The sequence below is a fragment of the Oryzias melastigma genome, linkage group LG5 (genome assembly GCF_002922805.2).
Source record: "Oryzias melastigma strain HK-1 linkage group LG5, ASM292280v2, whole genome shotgun sequence".
Taxonomy (NCBI): Eukaryota; Metazoa; Chordata; class Actinopteri; order Beloniformes; family Adrianichthyidae; genus Oryzias; species Oryzias melastigma.
In genome coordinates this window covers 14926089-14950011 of record NC_050516.1, presented here as the reverse complement: position 1 = coordinate 14950011, position 23923 = coordinate 14926089, and the positions used below count along the sequence as shown (strand labels likewise).

Sequence of the window (23923 nt, the reverse complement as noted above, 5' to 3'; positions counted from 1 at the left end):
ATATTATCAGTGCAGATGTCCTAAATTTGTTGTGATGTGTCACTTTGGGAAAGTAAAAAGGAGACACACATTTTGGATCATAGAGGCTTGAGTCTGTAGGCTGATTGTCCTGTAAAATAATCATTACAGTAAAACAAAACCCAGTCTTGACTAAAGTTTGAATAAAGTAAACCAAAAGGAAGATCAGGTCTTTCCTGTCCTGTGCTCACATTGACCATGAAGATCAGAGGCTGAGCGTGGATCACACAAGTTCCACACTTCATTGATTTATCATGTACCAGTAAATGAAAACGGAGGGATCTGTGGAGTAATAGAAAATAGAAGTACTTTAATAAAGTATGTTATTGTTTTCCATTATGGTCTGCTGTGTTGAGGACAGTGTTGTCATTTTGGTTTATGTTGTGGTGGGCTGCACGAAAAAATAAAAACTTGTGACTATGACGAAATAACTTGCGATACATGAAGAAATAGCAAAACAAAAAATAACTATTACATAAATTATGTTTTACTGCAACAGCTTTGTTTAAATATAAGTGAAATTATATTCCAAATGACCCACGTCTACATGGGAGGTATGCATCTATCATAAAAGGGGTCCATGTGATTGGTCAGATATTTAAAGAGCTCTGCTTTATTTGTTTAATACATGAATTTTTTTTTTTTTTGCACGTGTGTTATAGTTTATTTCTGTTTATGCTGCCTTTTGCGATATGTGTGTGGCAGAGACTGATTATAAATGTATGATTTAATGTGGTTGCATGGTAGGGTAGTGGCCCAATACTCTTGTTACAATTGATGCGTATATACTCAGACTTTTTGTAACTTTCGTTCACCCAGAAGTGACCAGAGACCCCGGCTCACAGGGAAACCAGGATTGTCATGTTTGATCTGCATGACTTCAGGGCAGCAGACTATGTTAAGCAGGGGTGTCCACATCCACACCTCAAGGGCCGGTCCAGAGACCCTGCCTTATCTGCCGTTGATTGCCTGAATCAGGTGTGTTTAGTCCATAAGGAGCTTCAATGGCAGGTTGGTTAGAAAACATGTAGGACTCGAGGTCTGGATCTGGGCACCCCTGTCTAATCTAAAGCAACAAACGTTGGTGTCAACTACAATTGCACCTAATGAAGCCATCAAAGCAGCCAAATATTTAGACTTTGGTGTCAAACTTACTCTGGTTGGAAATTTTTGGCCCAAGTGCAACCTCAGTCATTAAAAAAAATTAGGAGACCATACTGAAACAGAAAGTCACCATGGGTTTGTCTAAAGCTTTTGATTTTTTTCTTCTGCACTTACAAGTCCTTTAGTGAAGAACCCAGACCTCTACACACAGAATGATCAGTTATGAGAATTTAAGGACTCTCCAGGATGACTGATGTCAGTGTAGCAGTGGTTGTCCTTCAGGAAGCATTTTTGAAGGTTTAGAGGGATCAGTGGACAGTTTGAGGATGTCAGAAGATGAGATGCTCCTCTTCTGTTTGTATGGCTCTTGTCTTATGCTTGTCTTTGTTATTTTTGAATGCAGTCACCTCAGCTGAACTGCTGTGCCTTGTGGACTTAAACTTGCTGCAGATCGGCTTCACATTCCTGCTCGGCGAGCTGCTATTTAAAACTGCTGCCCCCTCCATGCCAGACCTCAAACCCTTGTTTTCATACCTCCCTACTCTGCATTATCCCTCCTGCTTCGTGGTCTCTCTGTTTTTCCTCTAGCTGACCTTGGTTACATAAATGAGCGGCTGATCCTCCTTCCTCGGTTCTGTTGGCTTTCGTCCTCCTTCCTAATCCTTCCCCCTCGATCCTGTGAAGGGTCTGCTGGCAGTGAGGGGTTCCCATGCTTGGGAAGCAGTGGAGTTGTACTTGCTGCTGTTGGTGGGTACAGTGTTCACACGTTGCCCGGCAGTCCTCCAGCAGTATGAACTGGAACCCTCTTTGTTTTGGGGAGACAAACCGACTTCCTGATAAGCAAAAATATGTAGACACTAACAAAAAAAAGTAAAAAAAATAATATTTTTATTCTCACAATCTTATAGATTATTAACAATATGGGTTTTAATAGGTTAACGTTACTTGGAGCTTACAATTGAAGTGCTGTTCTGTTTCTCCTTTGAGGAATATTCCTCCATCCCTCTGAAGATGAAGACAGAGATAATTCCATGTTTTGCTTCTGTTCTCCTTCTGTTTGGTATCACAGCATGAAGCAGCTGGCTGATAAAAACCTCACAGAGTCGACCTCTGTCTTTCAGCCTCACACAGACAAGGTGACTTTCGGGGCGTCTGGGACTCCGCCTATGAACACAGCAATATAATCAAATCATGTCATTTAGTCGCCCTCTGTTTTTATGACTGCAGTTTGTTCTTTTCATGCTCTAAAGTCAGAAAAAGACAACAGAGCGATGAAGGGGAAGTGCTCGGCCGACTGTGTCCTTGTTCCTTCGAAATCTCCTGCATCGTCTGTGGTTTTATCAGACGCGGCGCAGAATCTCAATCACTACCTCTACGCTTCCTCGACTTTCATCGTCCTTCGAGGTTTTGGTATGGTCCGGTTCTGATGTAGCTCTGAAAGTAGCTCTTTTTTTCCCACACTTTGATGATTCAGGGTGGTTTGTTGACCATCTTAAGCTCTGTGTTCTCCAAATTATGTTTTGCACCCATAACTTTTTACAGAATAGTTTTTTTTTTTCTTAGGTTGTTCGTGTGTGCTCCTTATCAGCAGTTTGTGTCTTCAGGTGCTTTTCTACAGATCTTTAAAGATGGTGGCACTTCTGATCAAGAACTCGCAGTTCTCGCTAAGTTCAGAAATATTTCTACAGTTTTTCAGAAGGAACGGAACAGGAGCAGCTGATCTGGTTTCAGTTCAAGTTTTGAGTTGATTTTAGTGTCTGTGGTATCTGACAGCTAAACCATTTTATTTGAAACCTTTATTTCACCAGGCAAAACATTAAGAATAATTTTTATCTATTGATCTCTAAAGCAATGGATCTCTTAAATGATCCTTAAATGGTATGAGATAGGTACTACCCCCCGTTTCACACTAGTTGGGAAGAAACCACAGTTTTGTTATTGAGATTTCAAACTTTCTCACTGACATTTTCAGGTTTAACTTTTGCTGGTGAATTTCTGGCTGCGCCGTCACAGCAGAACTTTATACGAGAGACTTATCTGTAGAAAATAATGTATAAGCAGATGTTTTTGTTTTTTTTTTAATCATCAATTTGTCTGATACAGATTTTTTACCGATGCTACTGTGCGCCTTCACTCTGCTGTTGTTGCTCCTACTGAGTTAGCAGTAACTTTGCAGCCTCTGCTGCCTCTACTGGATATCATAACACTTTTGATTATTTTTATGAACTTATGATGAGTCAATTTTTTAAATCTATTTAATATCCCAAAATGTTCACATTTTTAATTTTTATCCTGTTTTTGTTTTTAATTCGTATTCGATCTGTACAATAAATCCTAAATTTATTGTCATTGCGATATCAGCCTGTACGACATGCGTAACGTAAATGACAGCTTAAACTGCAATAAATTGTCACCATAGATGTCTACACACATGCTATGTAATTTTATGGCAGCAGAAATATTTAATAAATCAAATAGAAGAAACAGTGCTACTCACTGTTAATGTTTCTAATTTTATTTACAGTTAAAATTTTAGAAATGAGCTACAAAGTGAGACAGAAAGGTTGCGTGATAGTGTTGCCACAGGTCAACGATGGCCTAAAACGGAATTTAGCCAACCAGAATCAAGAAATCGTACACCCAGTTTTTAGAAAATGCTGGTTGCCACATGAAAGGAGCTTGAGGATGTTGACATTTGGCCCACAGGCCAGACTTTGGACATGCCTGCTTTACACATTTGACCAATAGCATGAAACGTTTAATGCCACTGACCAATCGAGTGGAGCCTTTTATGCTAGGCACCACCTCTTATAGAGACATGAGGGTCATTTGGAGTATAATTTAAGTTATGATGACTTTTATTTAAACAAAACTGTTGCAGTGAAATTAAATATTAGTTATTTTTTGTTTTTTCTATTTTTCTATGTATTGCAAGTCATATAATCATTGCAATATTGATCACTAATATCGCTCATTGCAAGTTTTCCTCATATCCTGTAGCCCTAATCTGTATTTTATTTGGATGAATTTATTCCAAGCTGGTTTTCTAATGCTTATTTTGTACATGTAAAGCTTTGTTTTACCATCCATCCATCCATCCATTTTCTTAACCTGTTTTATCCATCCATGCTCATGTGGTTGCCGGAGCCTAACCTGGCCACTGTTGGCTGAAGGCATGGTACACCCTAGACAGGATGTTTCGCAGGGTTACTTGCTTTCAGGTATATTATAACTAGTGAAAATCACAAAAATTATATTTTTCTGCTTTGCTTTTTGTTTAGCTTATATTTAAGACCCAATTGTTTTTGTGCTTTAGCTCTCACTATGACAGTTTCAGAGGCAAATCCCCAGCTGGGTGGATTCTGGCAGTGCGTGATTTTAACATAGTATTTCTGCTATAAAAAATGATATTTCAGGCTGCTTCCTTCATAGAGACATAGTGTCCCCTCTCATGTCATATTTATTTAGAATATGTGTATCTGATAAAAAACCCCACCCTATTCATGTTTAAGTGAAATATATCTTGTGCTAATCAAAGTAGCAAGAAAAGCACCAAATCTGTGAAATATTTTTTCTTCTGATCATACTTTGATTTCTCTGGTTCTCTAGAAACGTTCCAGATCAAAGTAGAACATCAGGCTCATGTTCTTAAGCCGTGTTTTGATTAAAGTAGGAATCCAGGAGGTGCGTGGGCTGTCAAGGTTAAATATCCTGGAAGAAAAACAGTTTTTTGAGGGGTAAAAAAGAAGGTCTGAGGATGTTCCTAATGAGCTGTGAGATCATCCTTCTTCACCAAAGTTCCCACATCTCTGCAGTAAAGTGGAAAAATTGGAGCCCATGTGAGTGTTTAATCAGATAAAAGAATCGCCAGCTTCAAAGGCAGCTGCTAAACCCGGGCAGTAGTTTTGCAGATGTAGAGGCTCAGAGGTTCAGGTAACCGTGGTTTGTGAAAGAGCAGTTGGACCTCAGAGGAACAGGCCAGAGCAAAGCAAACATGGTTTGTTGATGTTTTTCACCTCATCAAAGGCGTGGTTGCTTTGATTGGTTAAAGGTGGAGTTTTCTGTGTCTTAACTGAGTCCATGTAAAGTCACTCGGCTCATTTTAGCTCACAGTCCTGTGGGAAAGGGTAAAAACTCAGTTCTTTACCGTTTCCATTGAACTCATACTCATTTAAGGCTTTCCACATTTTAACATTTAAAGAAAAAGAAACTTATTGCATGTGGGAATAGCCTTATTAAAAAGTTTTCTCGACATCATACATTACTACATCATGGAAAACAGGGATGATGTCTTGGGTTTATGTTTTTGTTTAAGAGGACTTGTGTGGGTTCACCAGATAATTCAGAGATGCTCACAGTAAGGTGAGTTTCACAATTTACTGTAGGAGCTGCATGAATGAATGAAAAGATCTGGCTACATTTTTTACTTTGTTTCTTTATATGTCACAGATAAAAGATAATCAAATATATTTGTCCTTGAGTTATGATACAATGAAGTGAAGAAAAACTATAATATGATATAATCTTACTACTGCTATCTGAATTAGTCACTACTCTTAGTCTCATTCCCCCTTTTACTTAAACTGTTCTTTTGTAGAACAGAATAATATTGCATCTCAGGATGTTTGTTTTTTATGTCAAATTTCTGAATTGGGGCTCCAGAGAAAGTTTTCTGTTGTTCCTCTGTAAACAGGGCTTCAACTTCAGATATAAACTTAAACCTCCGTTTCCTGATTGATCCACTAATGCTTTTCAATACGAATGCTTGCGGATTCTTTTCTCATTAACACAAGTCTGCTATGGATAAATGAGGGCGAGGTGTGGGACACCTGCAGATATCCACAGCAGACTGCAGCTTGAAGTTTATAACTGGAAATCTGCACACACATTGGATTTGTTTTTGAACAGTCTAAAAGTTTTAATGCGCACAAAGATTTTTGGTTTTGGTTGAAATGATGGTCTATGCTAGAAAGTGAAATTTGTGACATTTGTACTTGTTTAATAATAATGTTCTCTTGAAGGTATTTTCAGATTTTTTTTTGCCATATTTCAATTCCTTTTTTTTTCTTCTGCAAGGTTAGTTTCTTGGTTCTGTGTCATAGTTTAGATTTTGTGACTGCATTTGTTGAATTAAGTTAACTTCAGCAGGTTCTCCTCAGATGGTTCTGGTCCAACTAACAAAACAATGGTTCATACTGATCCCAACAATCTGTGGAAAAAATCTTTGAATGAAAAAGATGCTGGTTTGCACATATGTAGCTTTTCATGTTTTACCCGTTGCATATTCACAGCAATGCACCTTAAAAATGTTCATGACATTGCAAATTTTTTGTTTTGGACATTTTTCACTGTAGACATATTTAGCTTTGCACATTTTTAACTGTGCAGGTTTGTAATTGTTCAAGTTCTAAGCTGTACGTGTCTTAAAATTGTATCTCATTAGCTAAGCACATTTAAGCTTTCACACTTTTCAGACTGTGCATGTACTCAGTTATGCACATTCACACTGGGATTAGTTTAGACTGGAAAGTTCTGGTTCTTCTAGAGTTTTTTTATGAAGAGCATGGCTCTCTGATAAGAAGTTCTTTGAGGAGTCACCCTGCTGCTGGAACCATAAAGGGACTCATGGGGGGCTGGGAGGAGCGTTTTGGGGGAGGGGATGTGTGTGTGTGCGTGGTGGGGTTACCACAACTTCTACTACCCTTCCCAAACACACAACTTTATCACTGTGAGGGTTTTGCATTGACATTGGGTTCTCTGACACCGTTATAACCCCTCCCTATCACCCAAATGCATCTTACTGCATCACCCTGACACCTCCTACTCCCACCCCACCCCCAAACAGACCACAGATCTGTGAGGTGAACATCCTAATGATGGTGGTCCTCACAGCTTCATGAAGATGTGTTCTTCACCCTCCCCATTTTCCCAGCCATTCTTTTTATGCTATTGAGATGAGTTTTGGGGGAGGGAACCACACACACACACACAGAAAGAGACCACTGAAGCGACTTGATTGCTCTAGAAAACTTCTGGCTCCAACACTGCGTTCTATTATCCTATGAATGCTGTAAAAGAGTGTTGGAGATTGCTGATTCACGCATTTCGCCGTCTGACGCCATGTGAAAAAATGAGGCTGACTTTCAATGGTTAAGTGGTAACAGGTGGCTGTCTGTTTTCCAATGTTGTGAAGTTACTTTAGGAACCTAGGTTAGAAACTTACTAGCTATAATGATTTTATGCTATTTCCCAGATGAGTTTGAAAAGATTGACATTTTCTTGAAATAAGTTATTAACTTGGTGCTAGAAACCCCCTCGCCCCTGTAAGTTCTTTTGACCATTAAAAGGATGCAGTTCAGCTTGGAAATTTGACTGACATCATATCACACTGATTCACAGATAATACGTATTACTATTAAGATGACTGCTCAAGGATCTTTAAAAAGTTTAGTGCCAGAATTTCTGTTTAGGCTTTTAATCCAGGGCTTTATTGGCAGCTGTTAGCTTTATTTGTTCAAACTACTGCATCCATCTTCTAAACTTGCCTTTTTACATTCGGGGTCAAGGGGATGTCGGAGCATACTCCGACTGAGACATACTTACATTCACACCCAAGGACAACGTAGAGTCACCTATTAATCTATAAACCATGTTTCGGACAGTGTGAGGAAGCTTTAGTGCCTGGAGCAAACCCATTAATGTACAAGGAGAACATGCAAACTCCACACAGACAGGACCCAGATGGGATTTGAACAGCCTTCTTGCTAACCGCTACACCACTGTGCAGCCCAATCCACAAACTGAGATTTCAAATCTGTGAGGGTGGCCCAAACCACAATGGAAACTTGGTCCTCCGGGTGGTCCACTGTTGCACGCCTTTCTGTTGGAGATGATTTTTGAGCTTCGGGCAGCGCCTGTGTCCGTTCTCTCTCGTGTTTTTCCTGAAGTCATGAACTCTCATCGAGTTCCATCAGAGACTCAGTCTGGGCTTTCCTTTGCAGATGGATCTGCAGCTATCTGAGGGTATAATTTTAATAACCAAATGAAGTCAACAGAGAAGTTTGGATTAAATTTAAATACCAATGCATTTGTGTTGGTGGTAAAGTTAAACAATTTTAGATTGGAGGGAATAGGAGCAACATTTTCTCATGCTCCTTCAGGCTGACTTGAAAACTAAACTAACTCGTGTTAGTTGATAACCACTCGAGGCTTGTTTTGCAATCAAGTCGGTTTCCCGTTCACTTCAAAATGACTGATTGCTAAGGGAGTTGGTCAGCTCTAGAACAGCATGTTTGTGCAGGAGATTACTAACTGGGTAAAAAATCTCTGACTCAGCATTATTCTGAACATAGATGACTAGAGAACAAAGTAAGGACATTTTTTTTTAATCTACCCATGAGTCCATCCACCTAATAAATTAACAAGCTCCTGATAATTCTCAAATTTTAGTTCTAATGAAAACAAAACAGTATTTTTTTATTTGTCTCTCATTCACACAATTACAGAATGAAATGGAAAATAAAGTAATACCCAGAAAAAAATAGTGCAAAAATTGATTTGGATATAAACTTGGACTTTTTCACATGGCAGCAAAAAAGGAATCGGTCCCTTCTGAAACCGGCCTCCAGTGGTAATTTGAAGAACTGCAACACATATACTAATGCTTCTGGGTTGTTTTGAATATCGGGAGCGAAATGTGGAAGCTTTATTTGTCCCGCTTTATTCCAGAGGGAAGGTGCCCAGCATCCGCATTGGCCAACATCAACAAGTTGTCAATGTTATTTCCTGCCTGAACCCTATTGAAACCCCCCATGTAATTAACTATCTTAATATGGGGTATCATTCTACCTTACATATTTGGTTTCTGAGATTAAATGGCTTACTCTGACATTAATAACATAAGACCTTCATAGTCCGTAATTTGGTGCCTTAGAAATGTCTGTAGTTGTTTGTTTCCTTTTCTAATCTCTGCTAAACAACAAACATTTATCCTCTTAGGTGTGTTTACGTGCACTTAAGTAACATGAGAAATCAGCTTACATGCACAGGAGAAACCACCTCCACGTTCTCACGTGTGTATCGTGTTTCCTTTGTTGTGCTACTGTAATCTTGAAGAAAGCTGATTTCCCTGTGGAAAGCTACATAGGAATTAGGAGCAAGGACCCTAACAGAAACCTGGTTTCCGGTTTAGAAGGAACTTTAAGAAAACAGTTACCTGAGAAAATCAGTGTAACCTGGTTATTTGAGCACATGTAAGCACACCCTATAATTAAGGTGTGCATGAATCCCTGTTATTATGATTCTGTGATAATGTCAGGTGTCCATACTCTTAGTTGTTTTTACCTGAACTGTCCATCTCTTATCTCATAATGACTACATTCTTCTATAAATGTTGGTTGAAGTCCTGGAGCCTCAGCACTGCAGCTCTAGTGCTTCAGATTTTCACCTCTAAGCACATAGTCCAGCCCTTCACACCCTGATGTTTCATGAAGAAACGCGACGGAAAAGCAGCTTTCTCCACACAGAGCACAAAGCGGCTCTTTATTCAGTGCTGTTTTCCACACGCAGCTCAGAGATGAGCAGCACTAACATTTACCCTGCGCTGGCTCTGCGCGCCTCCTGTTATTGGCGGGGCAGCCACAGAAAGGAGCCTTTATTTATGTGTGTGTGCAGGCGTGACCCAGCCCTCCACAAGAATATGCTTTCCCTGTTCCACAAAATCACCTCTTCTACAAGCAGCAGCAGAGCGGCGCGTTGGTTTATGCTTAGGTTGGAACAGCTGACGGTTTCTCAGAAATCATTATAAGTTATGAAGGAAAGAGGATGACAAAGGTCTGCAGGGAGACCGACTGTGCTGCTATAACCCTCGAGAGCAAGATAATCCTGATGTGTGCTGTTTACATTATTGTTGCTGTTTACAAACAATCAGTAATCAGTTAGTTTACTGTCTTTGAGATTTCAAAGTCCTCTGCACGGCAGATGGGCTGATGCATTTATGGTCATTGTGGATATAAAATCTAACCAAAACTTTATCTGCAGACACAAATTTTGTGCGATTATTATGGCAAATCCTCACTTTTATCTTTAAAGACTCACCATTGCTGATGATAAAGCATTTATCATTCAAGCATTTTATTTTGCAGTTGCTTGCCTGGCTTGAAGTTGTCATTGACTGTATATGAAATGTCCACAAAGCTAAAATCCCATAGACGTCTTTAGAGAAATAAACAACCATTACTCTGTGATCATATTTTTGGAATAACCCCTCTTGCCCTGCTTCCTTTTTTAACATGTTCTGGCTAAGCATGATTTTTAAAAAAAATCTGTAGTTTAATATATTCAAGTAATAAACTGGCCAATCAGATACCTAAATAACAGCATGTGGTCTCACGTCAAACATTCAGATTTATTGACTGATTGTCCCAAGCCTTCTTTCAAGCAGTATGGGTGTGGACTTCAAACTTGGGTCACTCCTGAGTGGCGGAAGTGGTTGCCATAGACTCGGACTAATTCGGACCAAAAAACGCTTATTGATGTACTTTAGCTCCAACATGGCGATGTCTGAATCTTCAAAAATGAGTGACCAAATTGTCTTTATTTTGTTGGAACTGGAAACAAGTCGTTTTCTATTGATGACGTCACACGTAGTCGGTCCAGCAAATGTTTTTTTTTTAAAGGGCTGTTAAGATGTTGTGGGTCATGAAGGGGACCCAAACCTCCCCCATCACCAAAAACAGTGAGCCCATTTTAACCACTTTTTAACGAGCACCCTTAATGAGTCCAGATCAAGCACACATGATCTAAGCCAGCTTTACACACACAAAGAACAATGAACATGCAGGTAGAAGAATGTTAGCTTTAAACTCACAAAGAACATGTCTCACTAGAAAACCACATACTGTGCTAAGAAAAAGAGCCAAAATGTACTTTTGTTGCTAAAACCCAGATTTGATTTCTGCCTTGTATAAGTTTTTTTTTCCATTTTAAATAAAATATAATTGAACCCTTCTCTGATTCCTGTAAAGAACATCTTTGTTCCAAAAAACACCTAGACTCTCACAATGGATGAGGTTTAGAAATAACTTTTCAGGAGTTCCCAGAGGATCAGAGAAAGTTCTGTCATTCAGATGACTGAAGCTCATTTTAACTTGTGTTTTATGGTTTATCCCCTACAGGAGCATCTTCCTCTCACAGTTTGTCCTCCTGTATGTGCTTGTTTTTCTTGAGGCCTCTTGGTGTCTGCCCCGTCTGCTTTCAGTTCTTCTCCTGCTGGGAGTTAAACGGTCTGGAAACCTGTTAATTCTTTACTGCAGAGTTAAACTTTGACCAAAGATGAGGGCTCCAGGAATTCTGGTGTATTTTTAAAGTCTTGCTTAATACCAAATTGTCAAATTAGGTAAAGAGTAAATGATCACAAAAACATTGCTCTGCAGATCTGAAGCTTACCATATTTTTTTACTTTATTTTCTCTTTTATTTTTTTCCTTGCACTGAAAACCATCAAAATCAATTGTAAACTAAACTTTTTTTATCCAAGTCAAATTTTCTGTATCGTCAGATGCTTTTGTTTTGTCTTTTTAGATAGAAGCTGCTGTCTGCAAGAAAAGCTTTCAGGATTGAACAAGGTTGTTGTTCTAGCTCCCCAGCAGTTCTTGGAGATTTAGCTGAAAACTTTAATTCTGTCCTTTTACAGCAACTTTAAACAATTTTAAGCTCCAGAAGCTGAGTTGTTGGAAAATACCTCTTTGCTGAGGTTTCTGTTCTTTAATCTGCAACATCCACATTTTGTTTCAAGTGAATCAAAGTTTGTCTTGTCAAAAGAGGTGAACTCAAACCAGTGTTGGCTTCATTGATGCATAGCTCTCTTATGACTTGTTTTCTGTTTGCTGCTGTTTGTCAAAGACTTACTGAAACATTTTGTTTTTAACATCAAACTCGGGTTCAGTATTTTTTTCATTGTGATTTTAAGACGGCTGTAGTCTTTTCGGAGCAACACTATGGCAGCAGGAAACGCCCTCGCTTGACCAAAGCCACAGACTTCTCAGAAGTGAACCAGCAGATCCAAGCTAGGCTCATAAAGTTACCATACTTCCTTTGGATCTTCTGACCTCTGAAATATTTCCAGAACACTGATCCACTGTGAACAGGATCAGGACAGGGACTCATTGGGAATTTACTGTCCTAATTTTCTGGAACAATGTTGTCTGAGAAGGAACGCATGATGAATCTTCATTTTTGTCTTTCTTTTCCTTGTCTTTACCCGGCTTCATCAGCCGGTCAGGAATCCGTGCTCACAGAAGGCCGGCAGTGGTTGAAAGTTTCTCTATAAATAACTTCTTGTCAGGCAGCCAACTGGGCTTATCCAGCTCCATTGGGCAAACTAATGAAATGACTAAGGGGTTGCACAGTTGCACAGTCAGTTGTTCTGCTGTGAAAAAAGAAGAAAAACTTTGAGAGTGAAGTCCAGACATGTGCAGAAAGGAATAAGAGCATAACCTGAGGTGTGGGAGTGAGCTTCAGGTGAGTCGGGTTATGTGATAATTGTGAGACTCCTACCACCATCGTGTTCTGGACATGGTTCAGTTCGAACCACAATGTAAGTCAGCTGGCTCTTAAATGTCTACTCAGGCTACATGTACTTTCTCTTCAGGACAGTCCAGTGGACTCGTGTGGAATGGGTTGGAATGGTGATTAATGTCCCCCTATTAATCTGGTTCGGTTTGCTTTCATTCACGGCGCTCTCACACAAAGACTGAAGCAGACTTAAGTGCTTGGAAATCACCCAGTTCCAACAGCTGCTCATTTGGGATGCCATTGTCCAATAGAACTCAGACTATGGCAGGGAGAAAAGAACAAAGAAAAGAACAGGCTAGTGCCATTATCCCTTTGACTGTTCTAGATTAAAAATAGCTGCAACTCATAACTACACCCCATTTACCCTCAAACATGTTTTATACTTTCATGATTCCTTCTATTGGAAACCTGCTCACGGTGTACCCTGCATTCATCCTTACTGACCTTACACAGGCCTAATGCTGCATTCACACCAAACGTGGTTCGTGCCAAAAAAGCCTATGCAAATACTTGTAGAAGTCAGAAATTCTGCATAGACTGTTCATTGAAAGTGGTCGCTTAATCGCAAGTCGACACAGCCATTGTGTAAGGACCTTCAAGCGTGATGCTGCCGTTGTGTGTGGGAAGAGCTATCGGATAATGTTCTTAGTCTGATCGCTACATGGAGTGGTGTCTGTGTTTATCTCACTTCCAGGGAAAGACTTAGACAAAACGCACCAGAGTGGGGAAAAAAATAAAAGCAAAAATGAATTAGGAAACCTTTTTTTATTGTTATTGTTGTGTCAGTAAAAATGAGAAAAATATCACAAAGTTCAGAGGGCCTGAGCCAGCAACCTCTGCCCCCTGCAGCTGCTCTCTGTCTGCCGGCGTATTGAGCGAGCGAGCTCCACTGACTCCTAGGAGGCTGACTGGCTGCAGTCAGAGAAGCGCTGCAGTGGCTAAAGGCTGATGATCTGTCCAGATCTGTCCATCCCCCCTTTGCCCATCAGTAGCCCCAGCGGGTTGAGAAATTAGAACAAAGTTAAGGATGAAAACGGTTGCATTGGATTAGTATTCTACCAGCTGATCTAGTAACTGAAAACGACAAATGCCCAAGCCTGAGTCCCTGATTAGTAGATGCGACACGAGTACGTGCCAAAACGCAGATATTTGACCTCTGGCCCTGCTGCCCCCATCGTTCAAATCGTGTTGCAGGACCTCAGATAGTGTCTGTGCCATTGACTAGTGAATTGTGTTCTGTGTGAATGCAGCATAAGAGGAAATAGGAGATGGATGGATGATTCCAGCTTCTTTAGAGTCACAGTATGGGGTGCTGTTTTATTTTTTGTAATACATGGAACTTGTCTCATTTCCTGCCCTTGGTTTTATTCTTCTCTTTGATTTGTGGAAAGTCTGTTTGTAAACCACATCAGAGTTCAAGTTAAAGGGATCCCTGATCTCCAGAGGACCAGAGCTCCAAACCCTAGTTCAGGTGCGCTTTCTTATCTTGCCAAACCAAAAGGAATATGAGAGGACAGCTCTGGATGGGTTTAAGTCTCTGCTTACAGCCTCCTCTGTTGGGAAATTGGTTGAATGGATGTTAATCCAGGTGCCCAAGATGTATTTTTACTTGTCTGTATGCCTGAATGGGTTTAGTTCACTGGAAACCTGGTGGACCCTCATGAGATCATGAGTTTCTGTAAAAGGAGGCGCCAGATATCCACGTAAAGACTTAATCAGTCTGCTAAATCTGCCAACAAAAACAAACCCAGTGGTTTGATTGAAGATCCCGCAACAGCTGGCAGGAAGGATTTGCGAAAATGTTCATTTTGTGCTTGAATGGGATCAGTATCCATTGAAGGTCCAAACACCTCGAAGGCGTGGTCTTACTGCCATTGTTAATCACCTTTCGTTACACAGAGCTTCCTCTTGTCTTTCATCAGCCACGAGATCTTTTGATGTGCACCACAAACGGAACAGTCAGTCTTCTTTCGTGTGTTGCTGGATTTAGAGTGACCCTGAGAGTCTGTGGTGAATGTTCTCAGAGCCGCCCTCTGTTATGAGGTGGTGCTGATGGTTTCCACCGGTCCTGTCGGACAGCGAGGATGGCAGAAGCTACAGCAGGATGCTGATGTTTGTGTAAATGAAGGGAGCGCTTCAGTTTCCAGAGCACTACATGAACACTGTTTGTTGATGTGAAGCTGATGAATGATTGCAGATGTCTGTGTTTGTTCAAGCCTGCCCCCTATCCTGCTGTGTGTGTGTGTCTGCAGCCAATTTAGAGATTCTTTTTATTTTAGTGTAAACATGACTACTTCTCATCATAGTTGTGTGTTTTCTTTCATTTGTGTGACTAATTAGAAACCCGTTTCATTTCTCCTCCCCCTTGTTCTGGCAAATGAGTGCCTGCTGAATGAGCTATTATGTGTAGGCACTGTAATTAAGGCCTGCTTCATCCTCCTCTACTCACTCCCTCTTTCTTTCCGGTTTATTTTCATTGGTCACATTCCATCAGAGCACAGATGAGACCTGCCAGCACTTGTTGCTGTCGCTTCCCTCCTTTTCCAACTCCCTCCCCCCCGTGTTCTGTCTGCTCTTCCACATAGATATGTTTTCCTCTCTGGAATGTGGAGCTACTGAATTGAAGATTAACTGAATTAAAAAGAAAGAGTGGAGTCAGTGAAGTGGATAAATGCTCGTTGGAATGCTGTTGTATTGTTTGGATTGGCGCTGAAGGATAACGCTCTTAAAATATCTGATTTGACCGGCACAGGAATTAAAAAAAGAATCATGTATTCTTTTATTTATTCTTCATTTAATTTGATTAAAGCTTAAATTTAGACTACATGTTTTTTCTTGATTGGCAGGTGAGAAGACCTGTGTTTAGACTCAACAAAATTCTTCGCCAATTACCCATTTCTAGAACATTGTTGGGTTGGGCTGAGCAAGCCAGCAGCTGGTCAGTGATGCTCCTCAAGAGCGAAAACTCTTGCCAGTTTTCAGCAGTCCCTGTCTGGCTCACTGATTACTTCGCTCAGGTGTGCTTAGTCAACTGCTGTCAGACCCATCTTTTGAGGTAGGCTCGGTTCGTTTCCAATCGGAGTAAACTTGGTTCCTTCTGATATTCCTCAGTCTGAAGACAGTCCATGAGGGACCGAAACAAGTGAACTAAAACAGCCACCATCATTTGCAGACAAACATGGAGCAGCGATGCAACAGCAACTCATTAAAATGTGGTTGGATGAATGCAGGCTCATTAAAACAACTTTTAACGTAATAAACATAGCTTCTCACATTGTTTTCCCAATATTTTATATAAACGCTTATCACCAATTCTAGTAGCCATAAATTCTGGCAAGATACAGCATTTCCATCTTTCTCTTTTTGTTTTGACCCACCCCAGTAACTGCTGGCCAATGAATGAAGATCTTTAGTCACATGGTTTTGTTCACAATGTTTGGTCCTGAAAACAATAGTCTACTTGACTCGACACTATGCAAGGTTTGGGACTCGATCCGGAACAAATTAGGTATTTGCACTCCGAAACAAAACATTTTCCCAGTCTGAATACACTTCTATCATTAGAAAAAGAACAAAGCATACAATTTTCAAATACAAATACAAAATACGATTTTCACCTGAGTGGGTCTGTAAACACCAGAGTTGGAAAGAAAAAGAGCGGGTTGGTAGATCTCGGGGTCCAATGTTGGGCAGCCCTGATCCATTCCTTATGTTCAGGTGTCAGGATTCATTGTCCCGAATTTCTGACCTTATTATTCCTAGAACTGCTCCAGATAAAAGGTTAGTTACAGAGACTTCTTCATGTTGCCAACTGTTGAAAGGCCTTGGCCAAATGTGGTTTTGACATGAATTTGTATTTAAATAGAGATACCTGTATGAAACCACGTGCCACCCAGATTTAATTTGGTTGTACGCTATGTTTTACTTTAAATCTATGCAGTTTCTTATTTGAGTCCCCTGGTATTAATAAATTGTCTGAATTTTGTTAAACCTGGTTACTGAAAGGTTAAATAAAAGGCCTTGTATTGGCTTACTTAATTTCCCTTAGATTATATAAAATGTCAGTGAAGCTGACACTCTCTACTTCCAGTGTGAAGCTGTTGATATCTCACCCTCCCTCTTCATGTAGAGTCACCTCTTACTTCAGGACCTCAGTCTTATTCCATGGTGTCAACAAGTGTATTTTTCTAACAAAAATTAACCATTCCTATTTGGATTTAGCTGGTGACCTTTCCCAATGGTGGTGCTCTTTTATCCTTTTGATGTTGTAGTGTTTTGGATCATCACAGAGCCCCTATAATGTTTTACATTGTAATGTGTAATCTCAAAAAAATTCCTAAACAGGACCAAACATAAAAAAGAAAAAGCAATTGCAGCGTAACATATCCTCACAGAGCTTTTTTTTTGCCCCTGAACCCCATCTGCTTTTGAGGATGTCCTCTCAGCCTAATGTGAGAGTACTGAATGAGGGCCTTCTTTTCTTGCTTATCTGTCTGAATGAATTGGAGCCTGATTGCATTATTTACTGCAGGAATTGAGAATCTCTTTTTAAGAAGTCTAGTTCGCTGCTCTTGTGGCTCTTGAATTAGAGAATGCTTTGTTAAAATACCGTCAGCTTGATTTGAAAAGTACAGAGAAGTGGGAGTTATTCCAGTTGGCCCTTGGACCAGAGGTACTTTATTGACCCTGAAATGTTGTTTGAAAAGGACCATTTAATTAGCCTAATTCCCTTAATTTTTGCATCAACATGCTCCAGACATTTGTCCAGGTATGAAAAGTAGTTATATTTCCAGTTTTATTTGTGTGAGCATCCTGTTGCTGCTTTCCTCTGAAAGTGTTGGCAGCATTTTTATCAGGGATGACACGATCAGAATTTTTTGGAATCACTGCGATTGCAAGTCAATAAGAGTATCTGCCGATACTGAGTCCCGATCTGATACTTTTGTTGTGCATTAAAAAAAAAAAATGCAAAAAACGTAGTTAAAAGATCCAGATTGGTCCCTATTTTTTATTTCATTAACATTGTTTTACAAAATAACACACGGAGTGCTTCTGTGAAGTAGCTTTAACAATCAAGTAAAAGTAATGCAACTATCAATGAGAAAAGAGTTTAGTCTTACTGCCATCTCTCTTATCTGCAGAAAAAAGTTGTTGTCTTTGAAAGGGAAAACGACAATCTAATCTTTTTTCTGTTGAAATGCCTATGTGGGTCAATGTTTGTGTTAAGACAAATCAGTAAAAACTCTTATCAGTCTTAAACATCTATCACAACAGTTTTTGAGCCCAGACGTCCGCATCTGTGAATATCTTGCTACCTTTACAGAACTGTTTGTGTGCCTCCCGCTCAAACAGCTGCCATATTCTGATGCACTTTACAACAATAAATTGTCGTGATCCGTTCATGATATGCAGTCTTCTACTAGGGCATTTATTTGAAATAATAAGCTTGAAATAAAAAGCTCTGATTAAAAAAATAAAATGAATGTCCAATCACTGATCAGGGTACAACATCTGATACCGATCGAGTCTGAAACTATGCGATCGGGCCCGATTTCTTACCACGTTGTTGGATCGGGACAATCTTTTGTTTTTATTTAGGTTTCTGTTCAACAGGTAATAAACTCGCAATAACCTGCAGGCTTATATTTTTATTGTGAGAGTGTGGCTCTTTAATATTAAAACTGGAAAAAAAATTGTATTTTTAAAGTTTGAAGCTACCACTCATCAAAGAGTGAATTTCCTTTTTAAATGTGCTTTTCTGCTCTCATAGTAGATGCAATGGTTAATCTGCTCCAGTGTTGGAATGCTTAAACGCAGAGGATGAAGAGATGTTTGAAGACGATTCCGGGAGATTAAGTGCAGGATTTACTGAATATATTGAAGGAATTCAAGTTTGGCAGTGTTGAAAAATAAAAACAATGTAAAGCCTCTAAAACAGGTTTAAACACAAATGGGAACTGCTGGTTGAAGCTTTTTTTCCCCCCAGACACACCAACTGAGATTTGAGAGAAATTGGAGATGTTGATTATAGAATTTGAACCGGACTGACCAATGACTCAACCCACTGATCCACCAGTGTCTGAGCTTTTGCTTCCTCTACTTTTATATGGCAATCGATCATAGATTCTGACAGAGACTCAAGGTTAGTCATTTAGTTTACTTTAAAAAAAAAAGTCAGTTTGCAGTAAAAGATCATGTGGTTATTTTTTTCAGAACATCTTGTTTTTATGAAACCGTGATGTAAATGTGTCATTTGTCATTTCCTTTCTGAGAGGATTTAAACTTGACGTGCAGTTCAAGTTCAGGGGCTTGTTGGAGTCTTTCTGGTGTTGGTCTTCAGTATTGTTCATGTTAGGGGGTGTCCTTTGGTGTCATTACCATCAGTTTTGAACCGGATGTTTTGAAATCAAACGTGTAAGCATGTTTAGATTGTTGATAATTTGCCTTGTTACTGCATTTTATGCTTTAAATTCTACATTTTCCAAGAGCAAAAACTAATGATTATTATTAATATATATAATATATATTTTTTATTTCTGCAGGTCGTGTCTCAAAGGATGTGCTTTTAAACCTGAGCTGCCAGGGGGTCAAGAGGTGACATACCTCTGTGAAGCTCCACTGGAAACAAATGGTGAGGATACATTCTCAATGAGGCTTATTAAATGTTCAGCTGTCACTTTGTTAGGTACCTACATACCTTCTCATATTAAAGTTGTCAGCAGGATAGAAATAGTTCTGTTGATGCTTCCAGGTTTTAAAAAGGTTCTATTTATGTTTGTTTTGCCTTTTATTAGGGCTTGGTTTCATTTTCGTTATTAATTTAAATTAAATCCAAATATTTCTTATTATCAATCACTTTTTTAATATTCAATGAAAATTCTATTTAATTTTTATTATTTAAAAAATAAAGTGTTGATTGATTATGAAAGAGTTTATGTCACTGCCATTTATTTTAATTGCACAAATTGGCACTTTAGTGAAATAATGTTACCATTCTCATATTAAAAAGGAGCAAAAAGGCAGTTTTCTCATTATAGAAATACAAAAATGGCTTTCAGTGGTAGGAGCTCTATGGATTGAAAAAAAAAAAGTTTGAATCCTGTCCCACTTCTTGCATGTGTCATAGAAAAAACTTTTCACTTTTGTCCCTGATAGTTCTTAGAACTTAGAGAAATTATAGCCGTAGGAGTTAAAGACTTGGTTTCCTTTCCTCAAACTCAACTGAAGCCTGAGCCAGAAGCTTTCACTACAGGAAATGAAAGGTAAACCTGTGACACCTCTGCTTATGAATGTTTTCTCTTCCTCAGCTTTGCTGCCATGCCTCCAGGGCCGGAGTATCATCTCTCTGTTCTCATGGTCCAAGTACAACTTTGTCTCCTGTTCATCGCCATTGGCTGGCCCTGCAATGGTGGCGTTGTCTATGGGTCGGGCTTACCTGAACCCTATCCCACTTTTAAGTGGAACAACACACTTTTTGAGCACCTGGCCCTGCACCCTGATCCCACTGTGGGTTGGATCTACATTGGAGCCAGAGATCATCTGTTTCAGTTGGACCATTACCTCCAGCTGCATGTCAAAGACAACACTGGACCTATCATAGACAGCCGAGAGTGTTTGCCCCCTGTGACGGAAACCAACTGCCCCCAGGCAAAGGAAACCAGTAATCATAACAAACTCCTGCTTGTAGATCCCTACTCCATGGAGCTAATTACCTGTGGCAGCGTCAACCAGGGAATCTGCCAGAAACGTAACCTGGATTCTGTGAACACAGTTCTTTTTTCTACGGAGCGGCCAGTGGATACACAGTATGTGGCGGCCAACCATCCTAACGTCAGTACTGTCGGGCTCGTGGTTCGCTCTCGTCCCGACAGGCAGGCGGTGCTTTTTGTTGGACGGGGTTACACCAGCAGTCATCCACCCATTTCCACTCGAAACCTGGCCCAGGAGCCCATATTCTCCTACGAGGAGACCGCCAAGCTAGCTGTGGCAGGCCGACTTTCGGAATACGACCATCATTTTGTGGCGTCTTTTGCCCACCGTCGACATATCTACTTCCTCTTCTACAGGCGAGACTTGAAGTCTCAGTCGCGGGAGTACCGCACCTACATCTCACGCATTTGCCTTGATGACCAGGCCTATTACTCATACGTGGAAGTACCACTGACATGTCGCTCAAGGGCGGGCAAAATTTACAACCTTTTGCAAGCTGTGCAGCTCGGTCTCTCCAGCGATGGAGGTTCTGGTTCAGAGATTCTTCTTGGGGTCTTCTCCACTCATCCGGCCTCTTCAGCCTCGCCCAGTGAGGATTCAGCCCTCTGTATGTTTCACCTCGATGACGTGGACCAGCGTATTAACTTCACCAGAGATCTGTGCTATACAAAGATGGGGAGGGATGCAGGAGAGGAGGCGGCCTACATCGAGTATGAAGTCAAATCCAACTGCGCCAACCTTCCAGAGGTGAGACGCACAAAGACCTAGCACTTCTGCAAACACAGCATGAGTTATGAACATCCATCTTCAAATCCACATTCTGGCAGTTTATTCAACTAAATGTTTGACTAGCTTGCTCAGATGATTGCAAGAGGGGGTGATGCAGCTTCTTTCTGGTTTTTGAACCTCTTTATGTCAATTTCATTCAAAACCCCATTTGCTATAATCACTAAACAAATATCTAGATTCAAGACGTGTTGTATTGCAACATTCCCGGCTTTTTGAGAGTAAAAATAACAGCTCTATGGAATAGTTGAACATGTTCTCAACATAAATGGTAAATACTTGTATAAATACCCAAAGCGCTTCACAGTCACAGACCCATTCACACACACATTCATACACTGGTGGTGGAGAAACAAGTCTTCGTACTTTATAATTGAGATGTAAGAGATACAGATGTGTACAAAAAATTGATCAGACACTAATGGCAGTATTGGTTGAGAAGCACAGATGCAAAACAAGATTACATTGGTTAAAAGGTTTGGAAGTACATAATCAGCTTCTGGCTAACTTTCTCATAGATTCTCCTCTTCCTGTTGTCCTCTCTATTGTCTTTGCCTTTTTTTGTACATGTGATGTAAGCAAACTTTATGAAAACGACATTTCTTTTTAGGATCAACATCAGGCAGAAAACATGTTCTAATACTCCACAGCTCCCACTGCAGGACTAAACTGACAGACATTGAACTCCCTGGAACAACACTTGACAATATCCCTTTGTGCCACCATTGTAACAGAGCAAACAGTGAATCATTATGAGGAACTCAGACGGTTCTAACCTTTCAGACACATCACACCCATCAAGCTTGAATTAGAACCAGGTGTAAAGTTTTTTTTTTTTTTTTTTTTTTACACCATGGAAACCACCTGAAACTATGACATGGATGGCGTCGGATTTAGTTTCAATTGCAGATTCATGTCAGTTAACATAGTTAAGTTTCTGCCATTCAAACAAACTTTTTTACTTCGGATGTCCAAACTCTGGTTTAAATTCAACAGCATTGTGCCCATTTTAAACGTTCAGTACATTTTTTCTTGTCTGGACTTAAACCTGGACCTTGTCGGTCTCTTTGGGGTTCTGTAAAATGAGTCAAGTTAACCAAAACTCTTAAGAGACTTCCTCCTAAAATATACTTCAGAGAGTGAAACCACTCAGTGGCATTCTTCGGAGCTGCTCCTCTCAGTGTTTCTAATTACATGTTTGTGTGGCTGTAGCTGAAAGAAGTGACTACACACAGGAATAAAAAGAACTTTCTTATAGCAACTTCTCTGAATAAAAGAACAATCCTCAATGAAAGTTGGAGACTATAGATTAAAGAAGGTGACAAGAAAGTGGTTGGAGATCTTCACTGATGCGCAGTGACTGTTTATGAAAATGAAGGTGGAGAATGGAGATGATAACAGAGAATAAAAAACATGGAGATTTTTTGTTGTTAAATCTTTTTGATTCCCTGACATTTATAATCAGACTGCAACTGTTCCAGAGATCCCACAGCTCATCCAAGTCCTCCATGCCTCCAAGTTCATGGCCAAAATGGATTACCTAATGTTGGTATATAAAGCTGGACACTCATTGCTGTCATTACAGTGTAGAGACAGACTGGATGTCCTTGACCTTCATGTAGTTTGGTTCTATTTTTAACATAAAGTCATCTTTCCTGTTTCAAAATAATTGCTCAGACTTCAGATTTGACCTTAACTGAGTCTGGTAGATGGGACTGAACCATCACTTAAAAGATATCCTCAGTGTTTATATTTTGTAGCAGCATCTGAACATAAACATATGGTAAAATGGAAAAAAAATATTGGAGAAAAATCAACCTTTTTTTTTTATTCTTTGGTCATCAAATAAGAATCTTTCCTGCAGAACTGTGGAGTGAATGACAGAACTTTAACTTTTGGCTCGTTTGCATAAGAAACCACATGGAGCTAGGACAATTCACAAATTGACCACTAGGTGACTTGCTACACATAAATTCAGTCATCCTTTGTTCAACTGTTTATTGGTCCAACTATGCAAATTGTTTTTAAGTTAAGCTACATTCTAAAGTGAGCGGCTCAAAGCTGTAGATTTCCCATGATACTAAATTACAGAAGGTGAGAGCTGTGCTACAGTAACTAAAGTGCAAGTGTTTGACTGACACGCGTTTTTCTATCAGCTGAACTAATCACAGATAGAATTCACCGGGATTTCATAATTTATAAAATTGTTCTAGAAAGAAATCCTGAGAAGAGGACATAGTGGATTGTTGTGGGGAAACACTGCTGCATTCCTAGTTTGAGCAAAGAACAGCAGCAATTAGCAAAGACAATGTTTATTTTTTATTATTTTGTCATTACAACCCGCTTAAATGCTGTACATTGAGGTGGAAAGTTAAAGACCTACTCTAATGAAAATTGTGCTTTTGGTGTTATTAACATGTTATTTCAGCATTTTTCCCATGATGGAGGACATGTATAAAATAATTTAGGATTAAAGCTGTGATTCTTTATTCAAATTGTGATGGATCAAGATCAGATGAAAACCTGCGGTTTGTAATGGCTCAGGTTTGTGGTGCAGCAACTGGGCAGACCAAAATTACTTTCCTCTCCTCCAATTCAGTTGCATCCACTTGCAGACGAATATATCCATTAATGTCTTCGTTTTCCCCGTCTGATCTGCCATCTGGCTCAAAACTGTACTACTGGAAACCTCTGATATTGCTCGTGTTTTTTTTTTTTTTTTTTTTTTTTTT

At 39.8% G+C, this 23923-nt stretch overlaps 1 protein-coding gene across 4 annotated transcripts in view; it reads left to right on the top strand.

The window, feature by feature from the left end:
- Positions 1–23923, top strand: part of plxnb1b (plexin b1b) — a 63484-nt gene that overhangs the window by 16857 nt on the left and 22704 nt on the right. For all 4 annotated transcript variants that reach the window (XM_024270169.2, XM_024270171.2, XM_024270168.2 and 1 more), the window contains 2 exons: positions 19238–19326; positions 20003–21152. In XM_024270169.2, coding sequence (XP_024125937.1) covers positions 20013–21152 — 1140 coding nt within the window. In that variant the 5' untranslated portion in view covers positions 19238–19326; positions 20003–20012. The remainder of the gene's footprint in view (positions 1–19237; positions 19327–20002; positions 21153–23923) is intronic.